This window comes from Mesoplodon bidens (assembly GCF_964165515.1).
Source record: "Mesoplodon bidens genome assembly, chromosome: 4".
Lineage (NCBI taxonomy): Eukaryota > Metazoa > Chordata > Mammalia > Artiodactyla > Ziphiidae > Mesoplodon > Mesoplodon bidens.
Genome location: NC_138160.1, coordinates 37,182,727 through 37,208,075, shown reverse-complemented (window position 1 = coordinate 37,208,075; position 25,349 = coordinate 37,182,727). Strand labels below are relative to the sequence as shown.

The 25,349-nt window shown below is 40.0% G+C and overlaps 1 protein-coding gene across 5 annotated transcripts in view; it reads right to left on the bottom strand.

The window, feature by feature from the left end:
- The window catches only part of NNT (nicotinamide nucleotide transhydrogenase), a 98,193-nt gene that overhangs the window by 47,575 nt on the left and 25,269 nt on the right, over positions 1-25,349 (bottom strand). For all 5 annotated transcript variants that reach the window (XM_081230801.1, XM_081230799.1, XM_081230798.1 and 2 more), the window contains 5 exons: positions 22,761-22,849; positions 18,552-18,739; positions 1,264-1,397; positions 790-981; positions 81-234 (listed from right to left, as the gene is read on the bottom strand). In XM_081230801.1, the coding sequence (XP_081086927.1) occupies positions 81-234; positions 790-981; positions 1,264-1,397; positions 18,552-18,739; positions 22,761-22,849 (757 nt within the window). The remainder of the gene's footprint in view (positions 1-80; positions 235-789; positions 982-1,263; positions 1,398-18,551; positions 18,740-22,760; positions 22,850-25,349) is intronic.

Sequence of the window (25,349 nt, the reverse complement as noted above, 5' to 3'; positions counted from 1 at the left end):
ATTTACTAATTTTGACAATTAATACATTACTCCCAAAATTCAAAGAATTTGGACTAAATCTTCATAGATGCGACCCTCACCTGCTGTATATACAGAAGCTGATGTCACCGTCTTCCTGAAGGGTGTGATAGTAGCTGCTTTTTCAGCCTCCAGCTCAGCCACTGTCCTCTGTTTTACTGGGGCACCTTGAGGAATATTTTTCGGTGTGGGAGCAGGGAAGATCACTTCGCCATCCTAACAGAAATTAGAAAAATAGCACTTTTGAAAGTCAATCCAGCATTCAGTCAATCCAGTGTTGGGGAAAAACTCGTCTTTGAAAAAGAATTTTAAATAAATATAGAAATTCACATAATTTATAATATCACTTTATATAAATATATAACACACATGTATATAAATATATAATGTCTGTGTCATGCATACACACATAGATGTACAATTAGTATGTGTATAGAACATATAAGGAAGAATAAAGAACAAACTTAAAAGCAGATAGGTGGAGGGGAATATTTACTTTTTACTTTATTCAATTCTGGGTTTTTTGTCTGTTTTTTTGTTTCTGTTTTTCAAAAGCAATGCATATTTTAGGTGAGTCACACATATATATAAATCTTGCAGTATTTTTCTTTAAACTGTTCTACATTTTTAAACAATTTTTATTGGCATAAACCCAACACATCGATACTTTATTAGAATATATCCCAATTCCAAAATAGGATCGTTCCGTAAACAAAAATCCTAAAACAAATGTATAATGAAAACACAGGAGAAACAGATCTCTTTACTTACCTTCATCACTACAGTTCCTCTAATGACGTGACCCATTGTACCAAAGTCAAAGTCATCTTTCACTTCAAAATAAAAATTGTCTTTGTCAGAGCTGATGGCCTTCAGGAGCTTGGTGACGTTGTTGGAATACAGGGTGCTGGCCTGAGTGGCCATTCGGCTGGGAAGGTCTGTGTAGCCTATGTGAGTAATCCCCTAAACAAACAAAAATACAGTCAGAAAGGTCTGTTACTAAATGCCCATATTCTTTCTAGGACAGTTCTCAGTCAAGGCTAAGTTCTGAAATTACAAATCTTTATAAATACACACACACACTCACAAATACATGTTTCAAAAGGAGCTTTAAATGTGACTATTTTTAAGTTTAGAAAATTTCAGGCCTCAGTTTCTCTAAATATTTAAAGCAATAAACACCCTCTCACAAATCACTAAAGATATAGGAACAGGTTCATAGATAGAGGAAGCTTTGTGCTGTACCTTATGAACATAAAGTTCTCCTGGCTTGGTGGTTTCAAAGTTTCCGCCAGCCTCAGCAGCTAAATCCACAACAACTGAACCTTCCTTCATGGACTCGATCATTTCTTTATTAAACAAAACGGGAGCTTTTTTGCCTAATAAAACCAAAGAAAACAGTACAAATTACATGGAAATTTCTTAAAACTTTATATTCTAATGATTACAGTAGTCTCTGAGTACCCAGGAATTTAACATCTGAAAATTTAACTCTTTCAAAGAGACCCCCTAAAGTTCATAACACAAGTGAGACTGGTCAGTCTCCTAAGGAAGAAATAGGATGAGTGTGAGCTGCAAAGCCAGTGGGTGGGAGGGAGCAGCTTAGCCAGAGAGCAAGCCTTGTCATTTGCTAAGCATGGAAATTTCAGCTAGCACTGCTCTTCCCAACTGGTTTACACCCTGTACCACTCATGAAGAGATCAACATTTTGTCTGTTTTTTTTTAAACGCATAATAAATAAGCTAGTAAGGAAACTATGTGCACCCAAATTGGATGATTCATAAAGATCACAAATGTCAAGGGAACATTCAATAGTAATCTATGAATTACAAAATAGAGTATTTCCAATCATCTTAACCAATGTCACCAGATTTTCCCACATGTTGTATTAATCTACCTTAACTTAACACAGGATAACTTCAAGGAGAGACAGGGAAGTGCCATGAAATGAAAACAGTAGGATACGATAACTCCAAAAAATCTTAGGAACCACTCATACATTTTTATTCCCACTCAACAACTATTTATTCAGCACCTCTGGTGAGTCGAGCTCCATGCCTGGTGCTGGGAATTTACTGGTTGATAAACAGAAAAGATCCCTGTTCTCATGGAGCCTGCCTCTCATGAGATATTTCACATTTTATAATAAATCGTTTACTAACTCTTACATAGAGGATAAAGCACCAAACATAAGGATTCTTCAAGCTAACATAAATTAATATGTTCAACAGGGGTCCACACTGTGGGTATAATACCTTGTTCAAGTTTCATAAAACAGTGTAAATATCTAAGCCAAAAGAAAAAGGAAATAAGCTTGCGAGATTGGCCACAGGAAAGCAGAGAATTAATAGCCTAATTATCTTTTTTTCTTCTTTTGAAAGTTTTCAACTCTGTGTCTACAGAATTTTAGTAAAAGCACTGTCAGTTTTATAAATGGAAATCAATTCAAAGTAAAATTTGCATGATAATAATCTGCTTTTCAATCTACTTGACTGGAATATATGTGATTCAAAAAAGAAAAATAACCTTTTTTTGTAGCACATGTGAAAAACAAAGTTGTAAAGATACGTGTGGGTGTACCTCCTTTCTCAATGCAAACCTTATACTTCCAAGATCAAGTCCAACTCCTAAGCCTCCTATTACCAAGGCCTTCTCCCCGGGCTGAAGCACTCTTCTTAGCATTTCTTCTCACTACTGCCCCACTGGACCTTCTGCTCCAGCCACAATGGTTTGTTAGAGAAGCTCTGGTTCTATCTTCTGAGTCTCCATGAAAAAGAGCAAGAATGAGGAGATCTTTTCCCAAAGACAACACCCTTTAGTCCTGGTAGTTTCGCCACTTCTCAAAATTCTCTGGAATTACGTATTCCTTTCCTCTACCCTCCCACACTGTAGTCCACCAAATGTATCTTGAATATTTAAACTTTACTCGAGCATGAGAATTTGGGGATGCAAACAACATACATCTGAGGACTCGTCCCAAAATAAAGGTCATGCTGACCAGCACTGCAGTGATTTAAAGCTCTGGATGATGTGGCTGCATCCACATAAAGTGGCAAATTTAAAGGGCTAACCTGTACTTTGCAGGTATTTACTGTCATCACCACCCACCCCCAGCCCTTGTCCAGAGCCTCTTCGTTATTAACCAGACTCTCGTTTGTCAGCCTTTCCTCCCACCTTACTTGTACCCTCCAGTCTTAGGTCGACGTGCCTTAAGCTACTCTTTTGGCTATAACCAATTTGGATCCAGGTGCAACCCCTTTGAATTCTAACCACACCAACTTTACGACCATCAACCTCACAAATTTGATTTGGCATCTAACTAATTTCTCCTGCCCTAGAAATTCTGGATTCCTTCTTCCTTCTGAGATATCTATAGCTATAGATCAGACCCTGCATCTGTAATGCTGCCCACTTTATAAGATGTCAAGTGGCCAAAACCATTTAGGCTCCCTAGAAAACATCTGATGTACCACCTATTTCTCTTCTTTGGTTTTACTTATTCAACCTTCACAAAACAATTCTGCAGTGGCTGACACAACACACACACACACACACACACACGTGTGTCATAACAGAGATAACAGGTGTTCTGTCCATATTATCACTCTGAAATTCAACCACTTTTGAAAGGATAGCATTTTCTTTCACATAACAGTATTTTACTTAGTACATAGCCAAATAACTGGAGGGTAAGTTAAAAAAATATACTTAAGTTACAGAGGAATGTTTAAAAGACATGGAATTATTACAAGTAAAAGCACACAACGAAACAGTATGTATAGGATGTTCCCATTCAGTAAAAAAAATTTACATATACATATGTATGAATGTTTCAAGTACGTGTGTGTATAGATACACACACACACACACAGAATATTACATATACAATATAGTTCCTAGCAAATTCTATAGAGTATAATGTTTAACAATATCAGGACGTCTTTGAGTAGTAAGACTAAGAATAATTTATTTCCTTCTTTGTGCTTTTTCTTATCTCCCAAGTGTTCTAGCAGAGCTTGTTTTAATGTTATACTTTTAAGAATTCAATAAGGGCTACAGGGAATACAATGATGAATATAACAGTGCAGCTGCCTTTAAGAACTCACATGTGGATTAATTTTTTGAAAATTCTGAAAAGTGAAGAAATGCAAATTAAAAACAGAAGAGGGGAAGAAAGGGAGCCAAAAGAGGAGCAGAGTAGCATATAAAAGTTCCAAATGAGCAAATTCTCAAAAGATTAGGTCAAGGGAGGGAAAGACAGAGAAGGAAATTTCAAAATACTACCTTACCCTGATGGCCTACTATGATAAAAATGTAAGGTAAGTGTGGCGTCACAAAATGAAAGGAACAAAAGGAACAAGATGAAACAACAAAAGGACAATAAGCTAGGAAGGAACAAAAGGAATAAGCTAGGTTTTGGGGGAAAAAACTACCCAAACCTAATATCTTACTTCAAACTAAACTCTGAACTCTATAGGTCAGAATTAATTATAAAAGAAAAAAATCAACCCATAAAGAAAAGAAAAAAAGGAAAAACTTGGTGACTATCTCTCCTGTCTTTGGATTGAAAAGTACTTCCTAAATTTACAGCAATGGGAAAAATTACAAAGGAAAATGTCAATAGGCTTAAATATGAAAAAGGTATGTATTACTATCCTCAAAAAAAATAAACATGACAAAAAATTAATATAATAAAAATCTCACAGAAATTTAAATAAAAACAAAACACTAAGATCCTAATTGATAAATGAACAGCAAATACAAATGGCCAATTCAAAGAGAATGGTAACAACCAAGTGAAAAAAGTTCACCCTCAGTAAGACTAAAAGAAATGTGAGTACAAAGAGTGAGATACATTTTTGCCCTCAAACTGAAAGAGTCAACAAAATCCAAATACTTCTGAAATGAAACAATTAGATGGAAAATCTACTAATGAGATTATGAACTGTATAATCTTTCAACAAAGCATAGTAGATCAAGTGTGTATCAACAGGCCAAAAATATTGATATTCATTCATCCAGTAATTCTACTTCTAAGGTTTGATTAATCCTGGGGAAATAAATGAAAATACAGATACAAGAATAAAGCAGAAAAAAAATGTTAGAACATTATTTTTAATTGACAAAAACTGGAAATAAATGAAAAGGCTAACTTTGGGAGAACAGTTAAATAAAATACAGCACATTCAAACAAGAAAATTCCACAAACCATTAAAATATATTTGCGAAGAGTTCTTAATGACTTATTATGTTAAGGGAGAAAACTTATGATATAATAATATTAAGTGGAGAAAGTAAGAAAGGTATTTTATCTTCATCTAACATGATAAAAATGCATGGAAAAAAGGCTGAAAGAAAATGGTAAAATGTTAAAAGAGTATTTTTCACTGAGTAGAAGGATCACAAATGATCTTTATTTTCTACTTTGTACTTTACTGCATTTCCAACAAAAGTCACATACTATTTTTATAAAAATAGATAAACAGATAAAGCATAAAGTTTTAAAATTTCCCCCTTTAAGCTGAGGACAGAGATTAAAGAGTTGCACTAGAAGAATTAAAATAACTTAGAAATGCCCTTAACCAGTCTGTTAACTTACCAATTGAAAACACTGCACTCAAATTCCTCTGCCCTCCCTGCTACAGCAAAGGAAGCTACACAGTTAGGACAGCCTTCCAAAGAGCGAATCCAAACACTTATACAGGCAGAAAGAAACATAACTAAGGATGGATAACAGACAGGAAGATGTGCACAGATTTTTTTATAATATATAACATAGAAAAGAATATATCCAATGTTTAGAGATGTCCCATATAGAGATGTCCCATAATTACCCCAGTGACAGCCCTGTGCAGATCCTTGACACAAGGATAAAAGATCAAATGAGCATATCAGGTGTTTCAAGACAGGACTGTAGAAGGCAGAAGAGTTAATAAAAGAAGGCTGATAAGAGGTATTTTTTTAGAGGCACAATTGGGCTTTCCCCTTTTGACTGCTTATGTCTGTTAATTTTATCATTTATCTGCAAAAGATGAGATATACAAAAAGACCAAGACTGTTACATCTCTTCAAACCACCCTCCCCCAAAAACCACTGATTGAAAAAATTAACAAGGAGAAAAAAAATTTTTAATATATTTCCTGGCACAATACAAACTGTGGGTGAAAGATGGTCAACTTCATGAAATATTTCTTGGTTCCTTATGGTTCATGGACATTAAGTTCCTGGTAAGATTACTCAGTTCCCTCCCAGTTGGGAGTTTATTTCCATACTTTTGCCAAGACAGTGGTAGGACATCATGCACTCACAGTCATCATTCAAGGATTCATCCATTCATTGACTCAAGTAATAACTTAGTGCCTACCATGTGCAGGCTAGATGGGGAAGGAAAGCTTTACTTACAGCTCTAAGGTCTAATAGTTTAGGGCTGAAAGAGGTTGCATTCAAAGATTAGTGAACATTTTTATTAGGAGAATAGCTAAGATACTTATAGCACTCATCTAAAAGATTTAATTATAGTTTCCCAATTGGATGGCCATTATTTGGGGTGAGTAGAGGTGCCATAGATTAGTGTAAGGCATCCTTGAATCTCTGTGTGCACCCAGAACTGAAAATAGACAGAAAAAAAATGCCTCACACATGTGCACTGTTTCTAGACGTATGTATGTATGGCTGTGATTCACACAAAGTTATTCTGAAATGTGACTGAATTCATAGTATCTTTTCATACTCATATGTTTTCTCATTAAATGAATACTAAGATGCAGTTTTTAAAGTAGTAAATTCAAAAATTTCTAGAAAACAATTACTTCTTTCTAAAAATAGCTTTAACAACTTAACGCTATGCAGCAAAAGAATATACCACTGGACTCTCTACAACAGTAAATTAAAAAAAGAGAGATTTGGCTTAAACTAAATCTCAACAGCTAAAGATTTCCTGGAAAGTTTTGCAATATATTATACCTCTCTGAATAAATCAGGCCTAACCTGATCATCTGAAATCAATAAATTCTCAGATTCTATCTTACTGGAAAAAGAATCAAGCCCTCACAAACAACTTTAATCACACACACAAAAAAAAAAAAAAAGAAAAGAAAGAAAGAAAGAAGGAAGGAAGAAGGAAAGAAAGAAAAATTAATAGGAGAACACTAAAAATATTAAGAACAACAAGACACCAAGATGAAAAAGGCTTACCACAAAATTTTACAATAATTCCAAAGAGCATTTAGCATTATTTACTGGAATTATTCAATGGCATTTAATCAGACGGGGAAATTCCTAACTTCCTGGTCTGTAAGGCATCAAATTAAGCAGGCTCAATAAAAATTTTCTGGGCTTCCCTGGTGGCTCAATTGCTAAGAATCCACCTGCCAATTCAGGGAATACGGGTTCGAGCCCTGGTCTGGAAAGATCCCACGTGCCGTGGAGCAACTAAGCCCATGCGCTACAACTACTGAGCCTGTGCTCTAGAGCCCACGAGCCACAACTACTGAAGCCCGTGCACCTAGAGCCCGTGCTCCACAACAAGAGAAGCCACCGCAATGAGAAGCCTGCGCACTGCAACGCGGAGCAGCCCCTGCTCGCCGCAACTAGAGAAAGCCCACAAGCAGCAACGAAGACCCAACGCAGCCAAAAATAAATAAATAAATAAATAAATTTATAAAAACAAAGCAAATAGAAAAACCTTCTGCTTTAACAAGAACATGGTATATTTAACAGTATAGTAATAAGGAGATTAATAATATAAATTATAGAATATGTCTCCAAACCAAAATAGATTTCTCATGAACAAGTACTATAAATAAAAGGATAATTTTTAATGTAACACAATACTATATATTGACTACATGAAAAACAGAACATGCAAAAATGTTCTGAACTTTAGTATTTATACAGTAAGAAATGTCATTCTAAGCATACAATTTTATACTGAGCACTAGTGTTTATCCAGCATCCTCTTGTCACTACTCTGATTTCCATTTTCTCCACACAGTCCATGAGCTTCAGGAGAAATGACCTGAAACTACTCCAGAGGCAGGCCTGGCTGGCCTAAGGGTAATCTCAGCACCTACTGAAGACCAGTTCAGAAATCCAGGTGTAAGCTGAGGGGCATCTCATTGCCCTGCCTACATGGATTGGTTCAGAGTGGGGATGTAACCCAGTCAAGGCCAATAAGAATGGGGGAAAGTGTGCTAAGGGATTGTGAAAAAGAAGTTCCCTTGCTCTTCAAGAGGGAGCAATCAGAATGGCTTGCCTTGCCCTCTGGATGTGTGCTGCGCACAGTGGAGGCCTGCCTCTGCTCCTGACCATGAAACCAACTCAGAGAGCGCAGAGCTAAAAGAGGACAAAGCGGCACAGCAGGGCCCCGACGCACACCTACCCAGCTATAACTGGCTTCCTTCACCTACGCAACCCAGCAAATCTCCTTTCTTGTTTAAGGCAGACTGTGTTGGAATTTCTGCTTCTGGCAGCCAAAGGCACCCTAATTGATACACAGCAAAGGCTCTTTTGGAATAACAAAATCATAGATGGGGTTAAAATATTCAGTCTTTTTTTTTTTAACACATTCCTATTCTTTATGATACTCTACTTCTTTCTTTCCTTTCTTTCTTTCTTTCTTTCTTTATGGTTGCGTTGGGTCTTGTTTGCTGCACGCGGGCTTCCTCTAGTTGCGGTGAGCGGGGGCTACTCTTCGTTGTGATGCGCGGGCTTCTCATTGCGGTGGCTTCTCCTGTTGTGGAGCATGGGCTCTAGGCACGCGGGCTTCAGTAGTTGTGTCATGTGGGCTCAGTAGTTGTGGCTCATGGGCTCTAGAGCGCAGGCTCAGTAGTTGTAGCACACGGTCTTAGTTGCTCCATGGCATGTGGCATCTTCCCAGACCAGGGCTCGAACCTGTGTCCCCTGCATTGGCAGGCGGATTCTTAGCAATTGCGCCACCAGGGAAGTCCACAATATTGAGTCTTAAACTATAAAAATGTTACAGATAAGGACAAAAGGCTTTTTATACATATATGTATACATATGAAAAAACGTGATAATTGGTTATGTAATAGATTGGATGTGGCAAAAAACTGCTGAACATTTGACCCACTGATCTAATAAGTCTCTGATTCTGCCAGCACCGTGGTGCACAGAGCAACACACGGATACAATCCCTCCATCTCTGTTATCACTAGAGAGGCTACAGATAGCTTTGTTCATGAACATAAAGGGATTCTGACCCAAGCTTAACCAGTCAAGCTTTATATGTGAGCGCTATTCCTGGAACTAGATAAAAATTTTCTCTGCCTAATTAATTATTTGTATAAGGAACCAGAGAGAAAGCCAGGTGGCAAAAACTTGACTGTTACAAATGGGATGCCTTGAGATATTTCTAAATGTAATACGTAGGAAATATGATTAGTCAACAGCATGTTTTAGCAGATAAGAGAAATCCTTAAAGATCTATTTAAAGAAGAAACCTAAACACAAGCCTTTACCTAATAATTAAAGAACATATTTATGAAAATTTTTTGAGGATTACCTCAATAATTTACCTGCCATAGCTGCAAAATTCTGTAGAGATAAAAATCAAAATCAGTCAAGGCTTTACCATGGCTTCATAAGCTATAGGAATTCTCAAAAAATGGAAAACAACCTACCAAACCTAAATGGTAACATTAAAAGGAAACATATATTATATAATATACATTATATATATATATATATATAATACATTAACTAATATTCTTATATAAATTATAACATTCTTTGTTTTCCCTCCAATACATGTTTAGATGTACATTAGCTACCAATCCTTAAAAAATTAATGAATATTTATTTTACATTTGTTTGTAAAATAATTAGGAGGTTATTTTTAAAAGAGAAATAATGCTGTTTATTTCATCTTCCATGTCAGAAAACTTAGGTCAGGGGACTTCCCTGGTGGTGCAGAGATTAAGAATCTACCTGCCAATGCAGGAGACACGGGTTCGATCCCTGGTCCAGGAAGATCCCACATGCCAAGAAGCAACTAAGCCCGTGCGCCACAATGACTGAGCCTGCACTCTAGAGCCCGCGAGCCACAACTACTGAGCCCGCGTGCCACAACTACTGAATTCCACATGCCTAGAGCCTGTGCTCTGCAACAAGAGAAGCCACCGCAACTAGAACACGTGCACTGCAGCGAAGAGTAGCCCCTGCTCACCACAACTAGAGAAAGCCCGCGCGCAGCAACAAAGACCCAATGCAGCCAAAAATAAATAAAATTAAAAAAAAAAACTTAGGTCAGAATGAGATTGACAGAAAAGCCTTAATGAAACGAATATCTTCAGAAAAGTCAGATAAAAAGCAAGTTAAGCCATGGTTTTCCACAGTGAAATCCATGCTAGATTGCCATCTAATGGCAATGCTTTTGTAACTTCATGAGTATGTACGTAAGCCTGATGATTTCAGAGAACGTCTTTGACATGCCACATAATGCTCAAGAATGTCTGGACTTTCTATTGCAACAGTCAATAAGCTTTTCAGTTTGGATACCATTTGCAAGACCAAGCATCACCAATGGAAGACAGGTGATTATGCTAATGCTCTATGTGCCAGGCCCTACACTGGGCTTTTTGCTTCATGTAGTCCTCAAAACAACTCTGCAAGATAAAAAGGTTTACTTCCTTTTCAGAAATGAGGAATCTGAGGTTCAGAGAGCCACAGCTGTTAAGCAGTTGAACTGGAATTTGAATCTACTCTATCTGGTTCTAAATCCATGATCTGATTGCCAATGAATGGATTAAACATAAGCAGATAAAATTAAAAACTGGGGAAGAGGAAAGAAGCTTTTAGCTCTTCATCAAAATCCACATTTGTTATGGGCTGAATTGTGTCCCCAGAAAAATTCACATGTTGAAACCCTAACCCCCAGTAACTCAGAATACGACTATATTTAGAGACAGAGTCTTTAAAGAGATGATTACATTACATGAGGCCATCAGGGTGGGCCCTAATCCAATCTGACTGGTATCCTTAAAACAAGAGAAAATGTGGACACCAAAAAAGACACCAAGACCATGTGAGGACACAGCAAGAAGAGGCCCTCTACAAGCCCAGGAGAGAAGGCTCAAAAGAAACCAAACCTGCCAACACCTTGATCTTGTACTTCCAGGCTCCAGACTGTGAGAAAATACATTTCTGTCATTTAAGCTCCCCAGTCTGTGAGATTTTGTTATGGCACCCTTAGCAAACTCATACAATGTTCTCTTATTCCTGGGGGCCCAGTTAGACAACAATTCCCAGTCTCCTTCATAGTCAGGTTTGGCCATGTGACTAGGTCTTTAGCAGAAGAAATGTGAGCAGGGGTGGTGTATGCTACTTCTGGGCATCCCATGCACACTCCTCCATGGCCCTTTACCTCTAGCTGGCTGGAACAGAGACAGTGCCCTGAGTGACCTTCACAGCCTCATAATGATGAGGACAACATTTTTGTACCTGAATCCCCAGAGGACCACCTGAAGGAAAGCTGCCCTCCAAGGTGTCAACCACCTATTACTGTTAACTGAGCAAGAAGTGAATTTCTATAATGTCTGAGCTTTTGGGTGAATTTGTTTTAGCAGCTAGACCATCCTAACTAATACTGAGACATAAGAAAGTATAGAGAAAGTGGAAATAAGGAAGAACAGACATGCCCATGGTGGAAAGTGCTGGTTGTAGCTGTAACTCTATTGGGTGCTGTTTCACCAGAGACAGGACAGCCTCGGCCTCCACATCCTTTTCAACTCAGGGACTGCCAGAGAGGGAAGCACAGTGCTTTCCAATCTTGCAACATACTTTGGGAGAAATAACAGACCAAACCAGAAGATAATTCTGTGCCATAAATCTTCCTACCAGGGTATTTGTTAAATTTGGTCCAGTCACTCACTAAATGTGCTCCAACACACTCTAAATAGTCAAGATTGATAAATGACGATGGAAAACTCCACAGTTTTGGCATCTTCCTCTTGATGACAAGTTGCCCTGTCCCTGTTGAAAGTTACCAAGAGGTGTATAGACAGCCTGTGGTTACCAACCCTTGATGTTGCAACATTTAAGTATTTTTCTCTGTCCTTCAAAATTCTCAAAACAAATGAAACTCTGTACAAGAAATATTATAAAATTCCATACAATCATACAATGCATTTAAAGGAGGAGAGGGATGGTAGATGAATCAGATTAGTAAGTAAAAGAAAGTTAAATCACTCAAAAAAAGTTGAAAATCCCTGATCTATCACTGTCCTGTAAGACCACAATGTTTACAGAATGAAAAGAACAATCTGAAAAATAAAGCTTTACTTTAGGGAAAGACCTTGTATAGTCATCAAAACAACATTATCTTTGTGGAATTTCACAAACGAAGAGTATATACTGCTGTATCAATTATTCTCTTGCCTAAAAGAAAAAGTGTGAAAATTACTATGGAAAGTTACTCTTTGGTACTATATTTCTACTCCATATGAAAGATGGCTTCAAAGAGACGGGCAGCATCCAATGTTGATTTTCCAGGAGCCTGTGAGATCCCTCAGGTTTGGTCTCATATGTGTAAGGCCCTTGAATATCAAGGGAAAACACCCCCTCCCAGTTCTCCAGAGTCATGCAAAATTGCCACAAAGCTCCTTTGATGGGTGTATACTACAGACCCTATCTGATATAGATAAAAATAAAAAGGACTGTTACCCTAATCTGGATCATACCTAAAAAGAGGCCCAAGGATATATGGCCTAAGGGATCATAATTTATAATCAAGCAATGAATATCTTCCCTCCTGGCTGATAGGACACTTTCTAACTCCTGAACAGACCTTCCCACTACTTCCTAATTCTATCTCCTGAGAAGCCTAGCTCAACACCTCAAACTGCAAACGTGGCAAGTGTCCTACTTTTGAAAATTTAAGAAAGCTAGCTTCCCAGTCTTAAATTAGCCTCTGCAGTATTCCTATCCAAGAGTGTTCTTTCTTTCCTTGGATAGCACCAGAAAAATAAAAGGGATTGTACCAACTGAGAACTAAGGAAGGAACCCGCATTAGCTCAGGAACCTCTGCTGAGCCACAGCTGTATACAAGGCTCCCTGGTGAGCATCCTCGTGGCAGAGGTGAGAAAGGGCAACTAAAGGGCAGTGAGACTGAGAACTACTGGAATCTGAGGCACAGGCAAATGCTATGAATGCAGAAGAAAGAGTGTTTACTACGGAGCAGGAGACGGCAGGAACTCTGGAGAAACTACTGAGCTCAGTAGGACTTCAAAAGGCACGGATGAAGACAGAGACCTACTAGAGAATGGACTTGAGGACACGGGGAGGGGGAAGGGTAAGCTGGGACGAAGTGGGAGAGTGGCATGGGCTTATATATATTATAAGTAAATGTAAAATAGATAGCTAGTGGGAAGCAGGCAAATAGCACAGGGAGATCAGCTCTGTGCTTTGTGACCACCTAGAGGGGTGGGATAGGGAGGGTGGGAGGGAGGGAGATGCAAGAGGGAAGAGATATGGGAACATATGTATAACTGATTCACGTTGTTATAAGGCAGAAACTAACACACCATCGTAAATCAATTATACTCCAATAAAGATGTTAAAAAAAAACAAACAAAAAAAAAGGCAGGGAAGGGCAAGGACAGCATTCCAAAGAGAAGGAACGATATGTGCAAGGCCTGGAAGTCCTTGGCCTCCTTGTGGAGATAATAGCAGCGAGCACAACTGAAATCAGGCCCAGAGAGCAAGACATGAGTTTCACATGAGGTCAATCAGGACTAGAAACTGAAAGGCAAGAAATACCTTACCAAAGGGTGCAAAATTTAGAACACAGGTAAGGGTGGGGCGGGGAGGGAGGGGAGGTGATCCAATCCTGAGGACTTTAGATGCCTTTACCTAATGATGCTAGGAACTTGAGTGGTCCAAGTTACTGTCATTACTAAACAGAACCCCAGGCTTTCCAGTAGCTATGGTTCAATTACGAAATGAGGGCTTCCCTGGTGGCACAGTGGTTGAGAGTCCGCCTGCCGATGCAGGGGACACGGGTTCGTGCCCCGGTCCGGGAAGATCCCACATGCCGCAGAGCGGCTGGGCCCGTGAGCCATGGCTGCTGAGCCTGCGTGTCTGGAGCCTGTGCTCCGCAACAGGAGAGGCCACAACAGTGAGAGGCCCGCGTACCGCAAGAAAAACAAACAAACAAAAAAACAATTACGAAATGAGGGCAGGACCTGAGGTGGGGAAGGGGAGAGCAGGAAAGCCAGATGACTCTATGATGCTTATGATTTTTAATTAGGCGTCATCAGGAAAGGTTCTAAATAGAGAAAGTTGTCTCCGTCAGGGTAGATTGAGCGTGTGCCCCACAGTACTCCTAATTCTTACAGGAATTTAGGCAAAATTTGCCTAACACACAGTCACTGTTAAACCACTGTGATTCCTCCTCACACACACCCGCCATAATCCCTAATTTATGAATCAGATTTTTAACCTGATTCAGTTTCTTCCTGATTAAACCTTCCAAGTCTATGAAAAGTCTCTCTAAAAGGGTTTCACAACAATAAGAATGCTGAAAAAAATCTCCTGTGTCTCAAAAGGTTTACTGGAGGTTAAGAAGCTGCCTGCCAATGCAGGGGACACGGGTTGAATCCCTGGTCCGGGAAGATCCCACATGCCGCGGAGCAACTAAGCCTGTGCGCCACAACTACAGAGCCTGCGCCCTAGAGCCCGTGAGTCACAACTACTGAGCCTGCGAGCCATGGCTACTGAAGCCTGTGTGCCTAGAGCCAGTGCTCTGCAACAAGAGAAGCCACCACAATGAGAAGCCTGCGCACCGCAACAAAGAGTGGCCCCCACTCGCTGCAACTGGAGAAAGTCTGCGCACAGAAACGAAGACCCAACACAGCCAAAAATAAATAAATAAATAAATAGATAAACAAATAAAAGAATATACTCCATCAAAAAAAAAAAAGGTTTACTGGAAAAGATTATGAGCGCAGCCTAAACGTTATCAGAGAGGGGTGCTGCCGAACTTTTTAGTGGTAACCCTAAAGGTCACAGAGCTGGACAGGAAGGTTGGGAGCTTTCCCTCGTGGGCACAGCAGCACAAAATGAGACTGTCCGCTAGGCCCTCTCTTGAAGTCACCTGCACTAAGTGAAATGCTAGCCCTGCATCCATCATCCAACCCAATTGAGGGGGTCTAGACAGTGGTACAAGATACCAGGCAGCATAATAAGTAGCTAGCTACAGCAACGTTTCATTTTACCTAGGATCCTCATAAGTACAACGTTACTGTGTGTCCAAGCCCACTGACTGACGTGTGCCTAGGAGGGATGAACATTTACCAACTCCACAGGATGGCTACCTGAAGCAAGCTCATTGCCCACGTTTCTCTCTCAATGTTCTTATCCACGCCAGGTCTTCAGTACAGCCGTGAGGATCTTGGTCTAAGGAATCGCAACTTGGAGAACTTCTGACATTTAACTTAATCCCTTTTGGATCGACTCAAGGAAAACTTTAGAACAACTTCTGCTCCAGGAGTCTTTCAGGGGCAAGACACACCATCAGGTGACTTATGCAAAGGCTCAGGACAAACACTAGTAAGGGTACAATGCCAAGGACACTGTTTTTCAAAGGGCACGTGTACCTTTATATAATATTTGCAATCTATTTTTTTTTTTAATGCTCAGAGGTTTTCAGGTTTCAGTCCCCTAGGGATATGAAAGATATTTAGAAAGATCATCTTCTTCCTTATTATATTCAAATTACCTTTTCTCTTTTGGGGGACTTACCAAAAAAGTAACAGAAAGGTGCTTTTCAGACCAGCCTTGTGAGTGTGAACTCTGGGTCAATCCACTGGTCAGGGACTTTATGCAAGTTTAAAGTGCTTTGACCAGATGGCTTCAGAAAAGACTGAAAACAGGAAAGGCTCAGCAGAACAGCCTCGTAAAACTTCTTCAACAAGTCCTCTTTAACACTTTCATATAATTTGAACTGCTGCTAAGGTACACTTACTGTAAACTACTTATAAAAAATAAGAGGTTAAAGTTTAGTCAACTGTTCACATGCCCTTTTTTTTGTTCAAAAAAAAAAAAAACAAGATACTATGGGGGGTAGGTCCTAAAAGTCCATATGTGTTTTATACAAGAAGTCTTGATTTCTATAACTTACTTTAAGATTTACCATCAATAATAATTCTATATACTATATCCAAAGTATACTCAGTTCTTTTTTTTAACCTAGTGACATATACTTTCTTTTTTCTTTTTTTTATTATTTTATTTTTTTATTGAAGTTTAGTTGATTTACAATCTTGTGTTAGTTTCAGGTGTAGAGCAAAGTGATTCAGTTTTTATATATAGATATATAGATACAGATATTCTTTTTCAGACTTTTTCCCTCATAGGTTATTACAAAATACTGACTAGAGTTCCCTGTGCTATACAGTAAGTCCTTGTTGGTTATCTATTTTATATACAGTAGTGTGTATATGTTAATCCTAAACTCCTAATTTATCCCTCTACCCTTTTCCCCTTTGGTAACCATAAGTTTGTTTTCTATGTCTGTGGATCTACTCAGTTCTTTATAAGGAGAATGATTTAAAACTACTAGCTTCAGGGCTTCATCATTTACTGCATGAGTAAATGCTTTAGCACCCTCTACTGGCCACTTGTTACATCCAGTCAGTTACCAGCTCATCTCCCCAACAGGCAGCTACCTTTCAAAGGTCAAATGGTGGCTACTGCAAAAGCCACCCCATCCTTTCTTCAAAGCCACCTGCAACAGCTGAGCCAGAAGCCACCGCCACAAAAGGAAACGATGAATCCTGAAGTGCTCTCCTGCCACCACCTGTCCATGAGTCCTACTGTCGCTGGCAGATTTCACAAACACCACTTGTGGCCCCTGCCTTGTCTGATCTGCACCCACCTCCAGTAAGCAACCCCAGCCTCATTTCCACACACACACAGATTCTTCTAGGGGCTGAGCCCATGTCACTCTCCCACTGTCTGCTTCATCTAGCCAGCTCCGGTGGGATGGGGATGTCTGGAGAGAAGAGCTCACCCATCGGGTATCACGTGGGTAAACAGGACAAAAAGAAGAGCCTGAAAGGCACGTTTTCCCCCACAAGCTCACAGATATGCTGCCAATCAGCTTCCTGTCCCTGGGTGTATTATTAGCCAGGGGAAGAGGGTGCCAGAAGAGAACTTCTCCTTTCCCAGAACCTCATGACAAAGCTGCTTCTCCTAATTTTCCACGGTCCCCTAGAGAAAGCAAGTATCCTTTAGGAGAATCGAACACAAGTAACCTGAACCCTGTAAGTTCTCATTATCTGGCCCACTTTCTTTTAGAAAGGGGAAAAAAATTAGAGTCAGCATGGTATTCATTATTCAATAACAGAAGCAAAGGACAGGAGATAGGAATATAAAAGGTAGAGAGTTTCTTCACTCCCAAATCTTGCTAGATCAAGCTACTGTTTACTGTTTATTACTGATTAATAAATGCTGGCTGGTTTGACATCAAGCATCTATTCTTTAGAAGAGGATGTTGTAAAGGATTAAAAAGTAAGTCCTGCCATCAAAGAGCTCATGATTTGATTGCAAAGACCAAACAAGTCAAAGGAAGTAATTACAAAGTAACAAAGCATCATAACCTTTAGTAAAAAATATATACGGGAAATTCCATAAATATATATACACACACACAAAGTCCCCCTCTCCTTCTCATGTATAAAAAAATGATCATCAAAATATTAATAATGGGACTTCCCTGGTGGTGCAGTGGTTAAGAATCTGCCTGCCAATGCAGGGGACACGGGTTCGAGCCCTGGTCCGGGAAGATCCCACATGCTGCGGAGCAACTAAGCCTGCGCACCACAACTACTGAGCCTGTGCTCTGGAGCCCACAAGTCACAACTACTGAAGCCTGCGCGCCTACAGCCCGTATTCCGCAATAAGAGAAGCCACCACAATGAGAAGCCCGCGTACCACAACGAATAGTAGCCCCGGCTCGCGGCAGCTAGAGAAAGCCCACGCGCAGCAAGGAAGACCCAACACAGCCAAAGATAAATAAATAAATAAATAAAATTTAAAAAATAATAAATAAAATTTTAAATATGTATATTAATAATGGTCACTCTGATAGAACTTCCAATCTGTACTTTTTTCCTTCATATTTTTCAGTGCTGTTTGGATTTCCTACAATAGAAATGTAGTATCTTAACAAAGAGAACAGAAATAAATTAAAAAACAATTATCAAGGGTGTAAACAAAGCAAACTGCTTACAAATATAATACTGTACACAGAATATGATCTATGAACATAGATAAAAATACACAGAAGAAAGACTGGAAGGAAATATACAAATTATTAATGACCGTGTTTGTCCAGGGGCCACAGTGATTTTGTCTTTTCTGCCTTTCATGTGCTTTCTCATTCTCTAGAAAGTAAATCAATCTTTACTTAAAGAAATGCAAACGTTAAACAATTATTCACCCTCATTTTAAAGTATCATTAGTAAAAGTGCTTTATCGATAACTTTATCATCATAACTGACGTAATGACACACCTGGAATAAGTGCTGTGCTGATAAGGATATCCACCTCCTTGCACTGCTGAGCAAATAGCTTCATTTCGGCCTCAATGAACTCTTTGGACATCTCCTTTGCATATCCTCCTTGTCCCTCACCAGATTCCTTCAAGTCCACCTCTAAGGGCTCAGCACCCAGAGACTTGAACTGCTCCAAAGCTGCGGCCCTGGTGATTATTGAAGGGAAAGCAGTAGTTATTTCAGGTCCTTAATACAGAAATCAAGATCATCATTTACATACACATTTTTAAGAAAACTCTATGTATTCAAAAGTAGAAACTTTCTTTTGAGGTCTCTGACCAGACCGTTTGAATTTTTTTCTAAAGGCAGGTAACACCCTTATGATAATATTTTTTTCTGGAAAAAAAAAAAAAAAAAAACTATAGGAAATTCCAACTCTTAGTTAAGTTACAAAAGGAATGCCAACTCCAGTCATCAGTTAGTAGAGTTTCTTGACAGTGGTCCCACTGTTGATGATGTGAGATCTGACCTACATTCAGATTTGACATCATTCAAATCACTCAAGTTGAGGTTTTCACTTGTAAATGTTCTGACTTAACGGGGACTTTTCCCACATAAACGACTCCTTTATTTAGAAATATTGTTACAAAGTGATTTTTGCCCCTAGTCCTCATTAAATTGTGTTTGAGAAAAGGGTTCTATAAATGGCATAAATGGCAAAATGCGAAGAGCCAACACATTTAACTTATGTCAAAATACATTCAGTTTAAAAATAAATAAATAAATGCTAGCCAAGTTCTGTGTACTAGTTGGGAAACCAGAGCCAACAAAGCTCTCATCTCTGTGGCGGACAGTGTTTAACTCACCAACATCCATCCCACTACAGTGAATCCCAAACTTCCCTAACGACAACAATCGCTCCAGGCACTTGTTAAAAATTCAAATTCCCAGGCCCCTTCCGAGACCCACTGAATTACAATCTCCAGCAGAGGGGCCAGGAGCTCTATTTTTTTTTTTTTTTTTTTTTTTTGCGGTACGCGGGCCTCTCACTGCTGTGGCCTTTTCCGTTGCGGAGCACAGGCTCCGGATGCACAGGCCCAGCGGCCATGGCTCACGGGCCCAGCCGCTCCGCAGCATGTGGGATCCTCCCAGACCGGGGCACGAACCCGCGTCCCCGAACCCGCGTCCCCTGCATCGGCAGGCGGACTCTCAACCACTGCGCCACCAGGGAAGCCCCAGGAGCTCTATTTTTAGCAAGAGCTGTAGGTAATTCTTGCCGTAACGGAAGTTTGGGAAACAGTGGACTGAGCCCAACAGTTCCCTGGCAACTGTCATGGTCGGGGAGCAGACACAAAGGTAGGATAATGAAGGCAGGGCAGAAAAGGTAAGGCATGGATGAACAAGAGCTTCTCTCCATTTCTGCTGACTTGAAGGAGGAAGCTTGTAACCCAGATTGCCTGCGGAGGTCAACTTGTGACCACAGGGGGAATCAGCAAGAGCTGAGGACAGCATAGAGGAGAGACAGAAAGAACCTGGTCCTGGATGGCACCGACCAGCAGTTGCCTCTAGTGTGAAAACGGAGTCCTTTCCGTGGATTTTCACTTCGGAGAGATAACACATTTTCTTATAGTTTAGGCCAATTTGAGTTGGTGTTATCCAAAGGGATACAGGTTTAAAAAGTTTTAGAAATGTCTACTATTTTTTAAATTTATTTATTTATTTATTTTTGGCTGCATTGGGTCTTCATTGCCGCATGCGGCCTTTCTCTAGTTGTAGCGAGCGGGGGCTACTCTTCATTGCAGTGCGCAGGCTTCCCATTGCAGTGGCTTCTCTTGTTATGGAGCACGGGCTCTAGGCGTGCGGGCTTCAGTAGTTGCAGCACGCAGGCTCACTAGTTGCGGCACGCAGGCCCTAGAGCGTGCTGGCTTCAGTAGCTGTGGCACGTGGGCTCAGTAGTTGCGGCTCGCGGGCTCTAGAGAGCAGGCTCAGTAGTTGTGGCGCACAGGCTTAGTTGCTCTGCGGCATGTGGGATCTTCCCGGACACTGATCAAACCCGTGTCCCCTGCATTGGCAGGCGGACTCTTAACCACTGTGCCACCAGGGAAGCCCCAAGTCACTGTATTTCTATACAGTGAATCTTGTGCAGCCATTAAATATATTTGCAGATAAGTAAAGAGTTTCATGACCTACTGCTAAGTTAAAAAAAAAAAGTAAAAAAGTAAGTTAAATAGTACTATTAGTAAAATTACATTTTTAATTAATGTGTAGAAAAGGAAACATATATAGTAAAATGTTAGTAGTTATCTCTAGCAGGGTTGTAGGGTATTTTATTTTCACTTTTTGTATTTTTTTATATTTTTCTGAATTGGGAGAATAAGCATTTTTACAATCAGAAAGAAAGTAAACTGGATAAGTTATTAAACTGATTTATATCTCTTTTAACATTATGGAAAATAGGGTTATTTATTCCTATTTCATATACTTACAATAAAGAACAAATAAAATAAAGCATAGAGCACAATGCCTGGAAGAGAGTAAGCATTTAGTACAGGTATCTGAAAACTAAAGCTCTTGATTGACCGGCCAATTGTTTTTGCAAATAAAGCTTTTTGGAATACACACCAAAAAAGGAAAGTAAAGACTTTATAAACTTTGTAACAGAGACAATAGGCAATGAGTGGAATTTCCTAGTTATTGTCCGAAAGAATTTAGAAAATCACACCCATATAATATCGCTAGGCAATGAGTTGTCCTTAAGTTTTTAGGATATTTAACTGAAAATAATACCATTCAGTTTTCCAACAAGAATTTATAATCAAGTGTGTTTTCCAATATATTTAGATTTCACATTTATAACATGATACTAACCCCCAGTCTCAAAAGAGTGATTAGATTAACTAATGAGCTATAATTGTAAGAAAAGCATTACAACCGATCAGCCACATCTTTCTTCACTGTATACTTATCTTAATAAACTGCAAATAAAAATGAAGTTAAGCAACAGCTATATTCTAGCTGTCTACTCTCTACATAATCTAAACCAAAGACATCAACATAACTTTTATAAATTCTCAGTGGTTAACCCAACACTGAGTTTCACATCATGTCCAAGTCAAATATATACACTTCCACTTTAATAGCATTGTCCACTACAATGAAAACTTGAACAACCTACTTCTGCCAGATTTGGGGGGTCTTCAATAACTTCACATCTGCAAACATTAAAAATTAAAAGCTAGGACTAATGACATGCTTAACTGTAGCTATCCCTGGCTTGTGTCCTGGTTACTTCAGAAATGCCTTTTCTCATTTCAGCAAGACAGCATTTTATCAGCACATCACCCCTCTAAACTCCCCGTAAGCACTGTAAACCATATTCTATTGGAACAGTCTTTACTCTGAAATGTCATATTCTTTTTAACTTTGAATGGTTGCATTTCTTTTTCATCATTCTATATTCAAGATTAGCAATGGTATTTTTCCTCTACTGACTTCAACTGATAATAACTAACTGCATGTTTCAACCTTAAAAAAGTAATGGAACACATAAATGATAACAATACTCAATAAGCACATAATAAAAGCTAGTATCTAGTGTCTTCTGAAATGAAGAACAATTTTAATTGAACTTCTCTTTAAAGAAATTCCAGGAAAATGTTGATACGTCTGCGTTAAAGAAATATGCAATGAACATAATCAAGTACTTTCACCTGGCGGCTCTACCGCTGCCCAATCAGCTTTATCTGCTTCCATCTGTTGGATGCCGAGCACATCCCTCACCCCCCACCCCAGTCTGCCCTCCAAGATGTCTCCCATACTACTCCCCTTCTTCACACTCACAAACATCTTTGTTCATGCCCTACCTAGTGACTAAACACATTCTGAGCAGAAATAAAACACAGTAGAGCAACATGTTAGAAAGTCAGGATACAGAGAACTCTGGTCCCATTGCTAATCTACATGAAAATACAAGACTGAGTGTGAGCGGTTCATTTGCAATTTTTAAAAATTATTTCTGCTGTACTGGGCCCGAGTCCTTAAATTGTTTTTTCCACTAAGTAATACATTTTCACTTTGAGTTAACTTTGAGCAAATGGATACACTTTTAAATGAAAAGAGCTTACAGAGCAGTTTCAGCGTGCTACTTCAATCTGCAAAAGGAAAGCATAACATCCACCTAAAACAAAACGTTTTTACCTTAACAGCAATCGCTAGTAAAGCCCTCACCTTGTGTCAAATCCCCGAACAATCGCACCCATCGACTTTGCTGCACCTGCAGAGGCCAGCCCTGCCACACCGCCACCGACTATCAGAATCTAGGAGAGAAGGCAGAACCCGTATGTTTTAAATAAAGTTCATGATCAACTGATTATGTAAAATCATCCGCTAGTAGCTCTCAGGGCCGGGTACACAGTCAGCACGCAGTAATACACCAGGTGGTGCTGGTGGTGATGATCAGCCCTGAATAAAGGTACTGTGTGGATAGGCTACTCTGTACCTGGACCACCACTGTTTTTCGGGGGTTTTCTTTCTTAGTTGCAACACACGGGATCTTCCTTGCGACATGTGGAACATTTTGTTGCGGCGCACGGGCTCTTTGTTGCAGCGCAGGGGCTTCTCTCTAGTTGTGGTGGGCAGGCTCCATATTTGCAGCACGCGGGTTCTCTAGATGTGGCTCGCCGGCTCAGTAGTTGCCGTGCGGGGTCTTGGCTGCCCCGTGGCATGTCGGATCTTAGTTCCCCAACCAGGGATCGAACACCCAAGTCCTTTGCATTGGAAGGTGGATTTTTTTTGGAAGGCGGATTCTTAACCACTGGACCACCAGGGAATCCCCCGGACCACCACTGTTTTAAAAAGTTTTTTAAAGCTGATGGCAAAGGCCAAAAACTTCACTAAAACTAGTGTGACGCTCAGCATCTCAGTGTAAAAGCTGCATACAGCACCATCAGTGTTACATATGTTAAAGACTGACAGGTTCTTTACCACACTATCAAAGCTCTTTGTACTAATACTATATATTATAGTATTGTAGCTCCCTCTCCCCTCTCATATTGTAAGGTTTTCTATGTTCATAAAATATCAAAATACGTTTCAAAGACGGGTACAACTTTGATGAAACACCTACTCCTATTTTGAGCTTCTAAAAGGAACAGCAGGTGACCAACCACCTAATTTTGATCCACTTTCAATGAACTGCACCTGAAATCTGAAGCAATGTAACTAATCTCCCTAACCAAGGAAGGGTCAGAGCCAAGAAAATCATAGAATTCCTCAGAAACAAGAGTCTCCCCGCCTTCTAAGAAACAAACTAAGAACAATGTAATCTGGAATGGGCCTTCCAGAGAAAAGACCTATTATACTTCGCAGTCAAAAAAAAAAAAAAGCCACCCACAGAAACAGTGAAGTTTATAAATTCCCACCCACCCATCAGGCCCACTTCTTCTGCCTCTTTAAGAAGACTAGGCTGGGCCTCCCTGGTGGCGCAGTGGTTGAGAGTCCGCCTGCCGATGCAGGGGATACGGGTTCGTGCCCCGGTCTGGGAGGATCCCATATGCCGCGGAGCGGCTGGGCCCGTGAGCCATGGCCGCTGGGCCTGCGCGTCCGGAGCCTGTGCTCCGCAACGGGAGAGGCCACAACAGTGAGAGGCCCGCATACCGCAAAAAGAAAAAAAAAAAAAAAAAAAAAAAAAAAAAAAAAAAAAAAAAAGAAGACTAGGCTATGGAGGGGTGGGATAGGGAGGGTGGGAGGGAGGGAGACGCAAGAGGGAAGGGATGTGGGAACAGATGTATATGTATGACTGATTCACTTTGTTATAAAGCAGAAACTAATAAAAAAAATAAAAATAAAAATAAAAAAAGAAGAAGACTAGGCTAGTGGAACTGTGCTCTGGTGACCCCTGGGCAGTGTCTCAGAGATTATGTGAATTGATCTTAATGGGAATGCTTTCTCTGGGGGGTCTACAAGAAAGGGGACAAAGAGGGACCAGAGGAAACAAGATGCTGCTGGGCTCCAAGGCACCAATCCCCAATCCACACACCGAAGCCCCACCACCACTAAAAAAAAAAAAAAAAAATGAAATGAAAATAAGTAAAAGTCATAGGACTGGGCCAAGTTATCCTGAATCAAGAAATAACAAAACACCCCATGATTTAAGACACAGAATCCATTCTTCAAAAAGGGAAGAGGGGCTGGAAATGGAGTTAATGATCCATCATGCCTAGGTTATGAAGCTCCATAAAAATCACAAAAGTACAGGGTTCCAGGAGGTTCTGGAAGCTTCCAGGAATGGTGTCCAAAGAGGGCATGGAAGCCCCACACCCCATCCCACATACCTTTCCATAGTCATCTCTCTCAACAGGATGTTCATCTGCATCCTTTATCATAGTCCTTCATAATAAACTGGTAAATAGGAAGTAAATTGTTTTCCTGAGTTCTGTGAGCACCTCTAGCAAATGAACTGAACCCAAGGCGGGTTGTGGGAACCTCTGACTTATGGCCAAGTCAGAAGCACAGGTGACAACCTAGACTTGTGACTGGCATCTGAAGGGGGGTGGGGACAGTCCTGTGGGCCTGAGTCCTTAACCTGTGAGATCTGATGCTATCTCCACGCAGATAGTTTCACAATTAAGTGAAATTGTAGGGCACCCAGCTGGTGTCACAGAATTGCTTGGTGTGTGGAAAATCCCCACACATTTGGTGACTGGAAGTATCAGAAGTGAAGTGTTCCATATGAAAGTTAAGGAGAGACACAGAAGCAAGAGTGAAGTTTTTCCTAAACTCCTAAATCAGACATTCCCTCATCTGCAAGAGGATCTG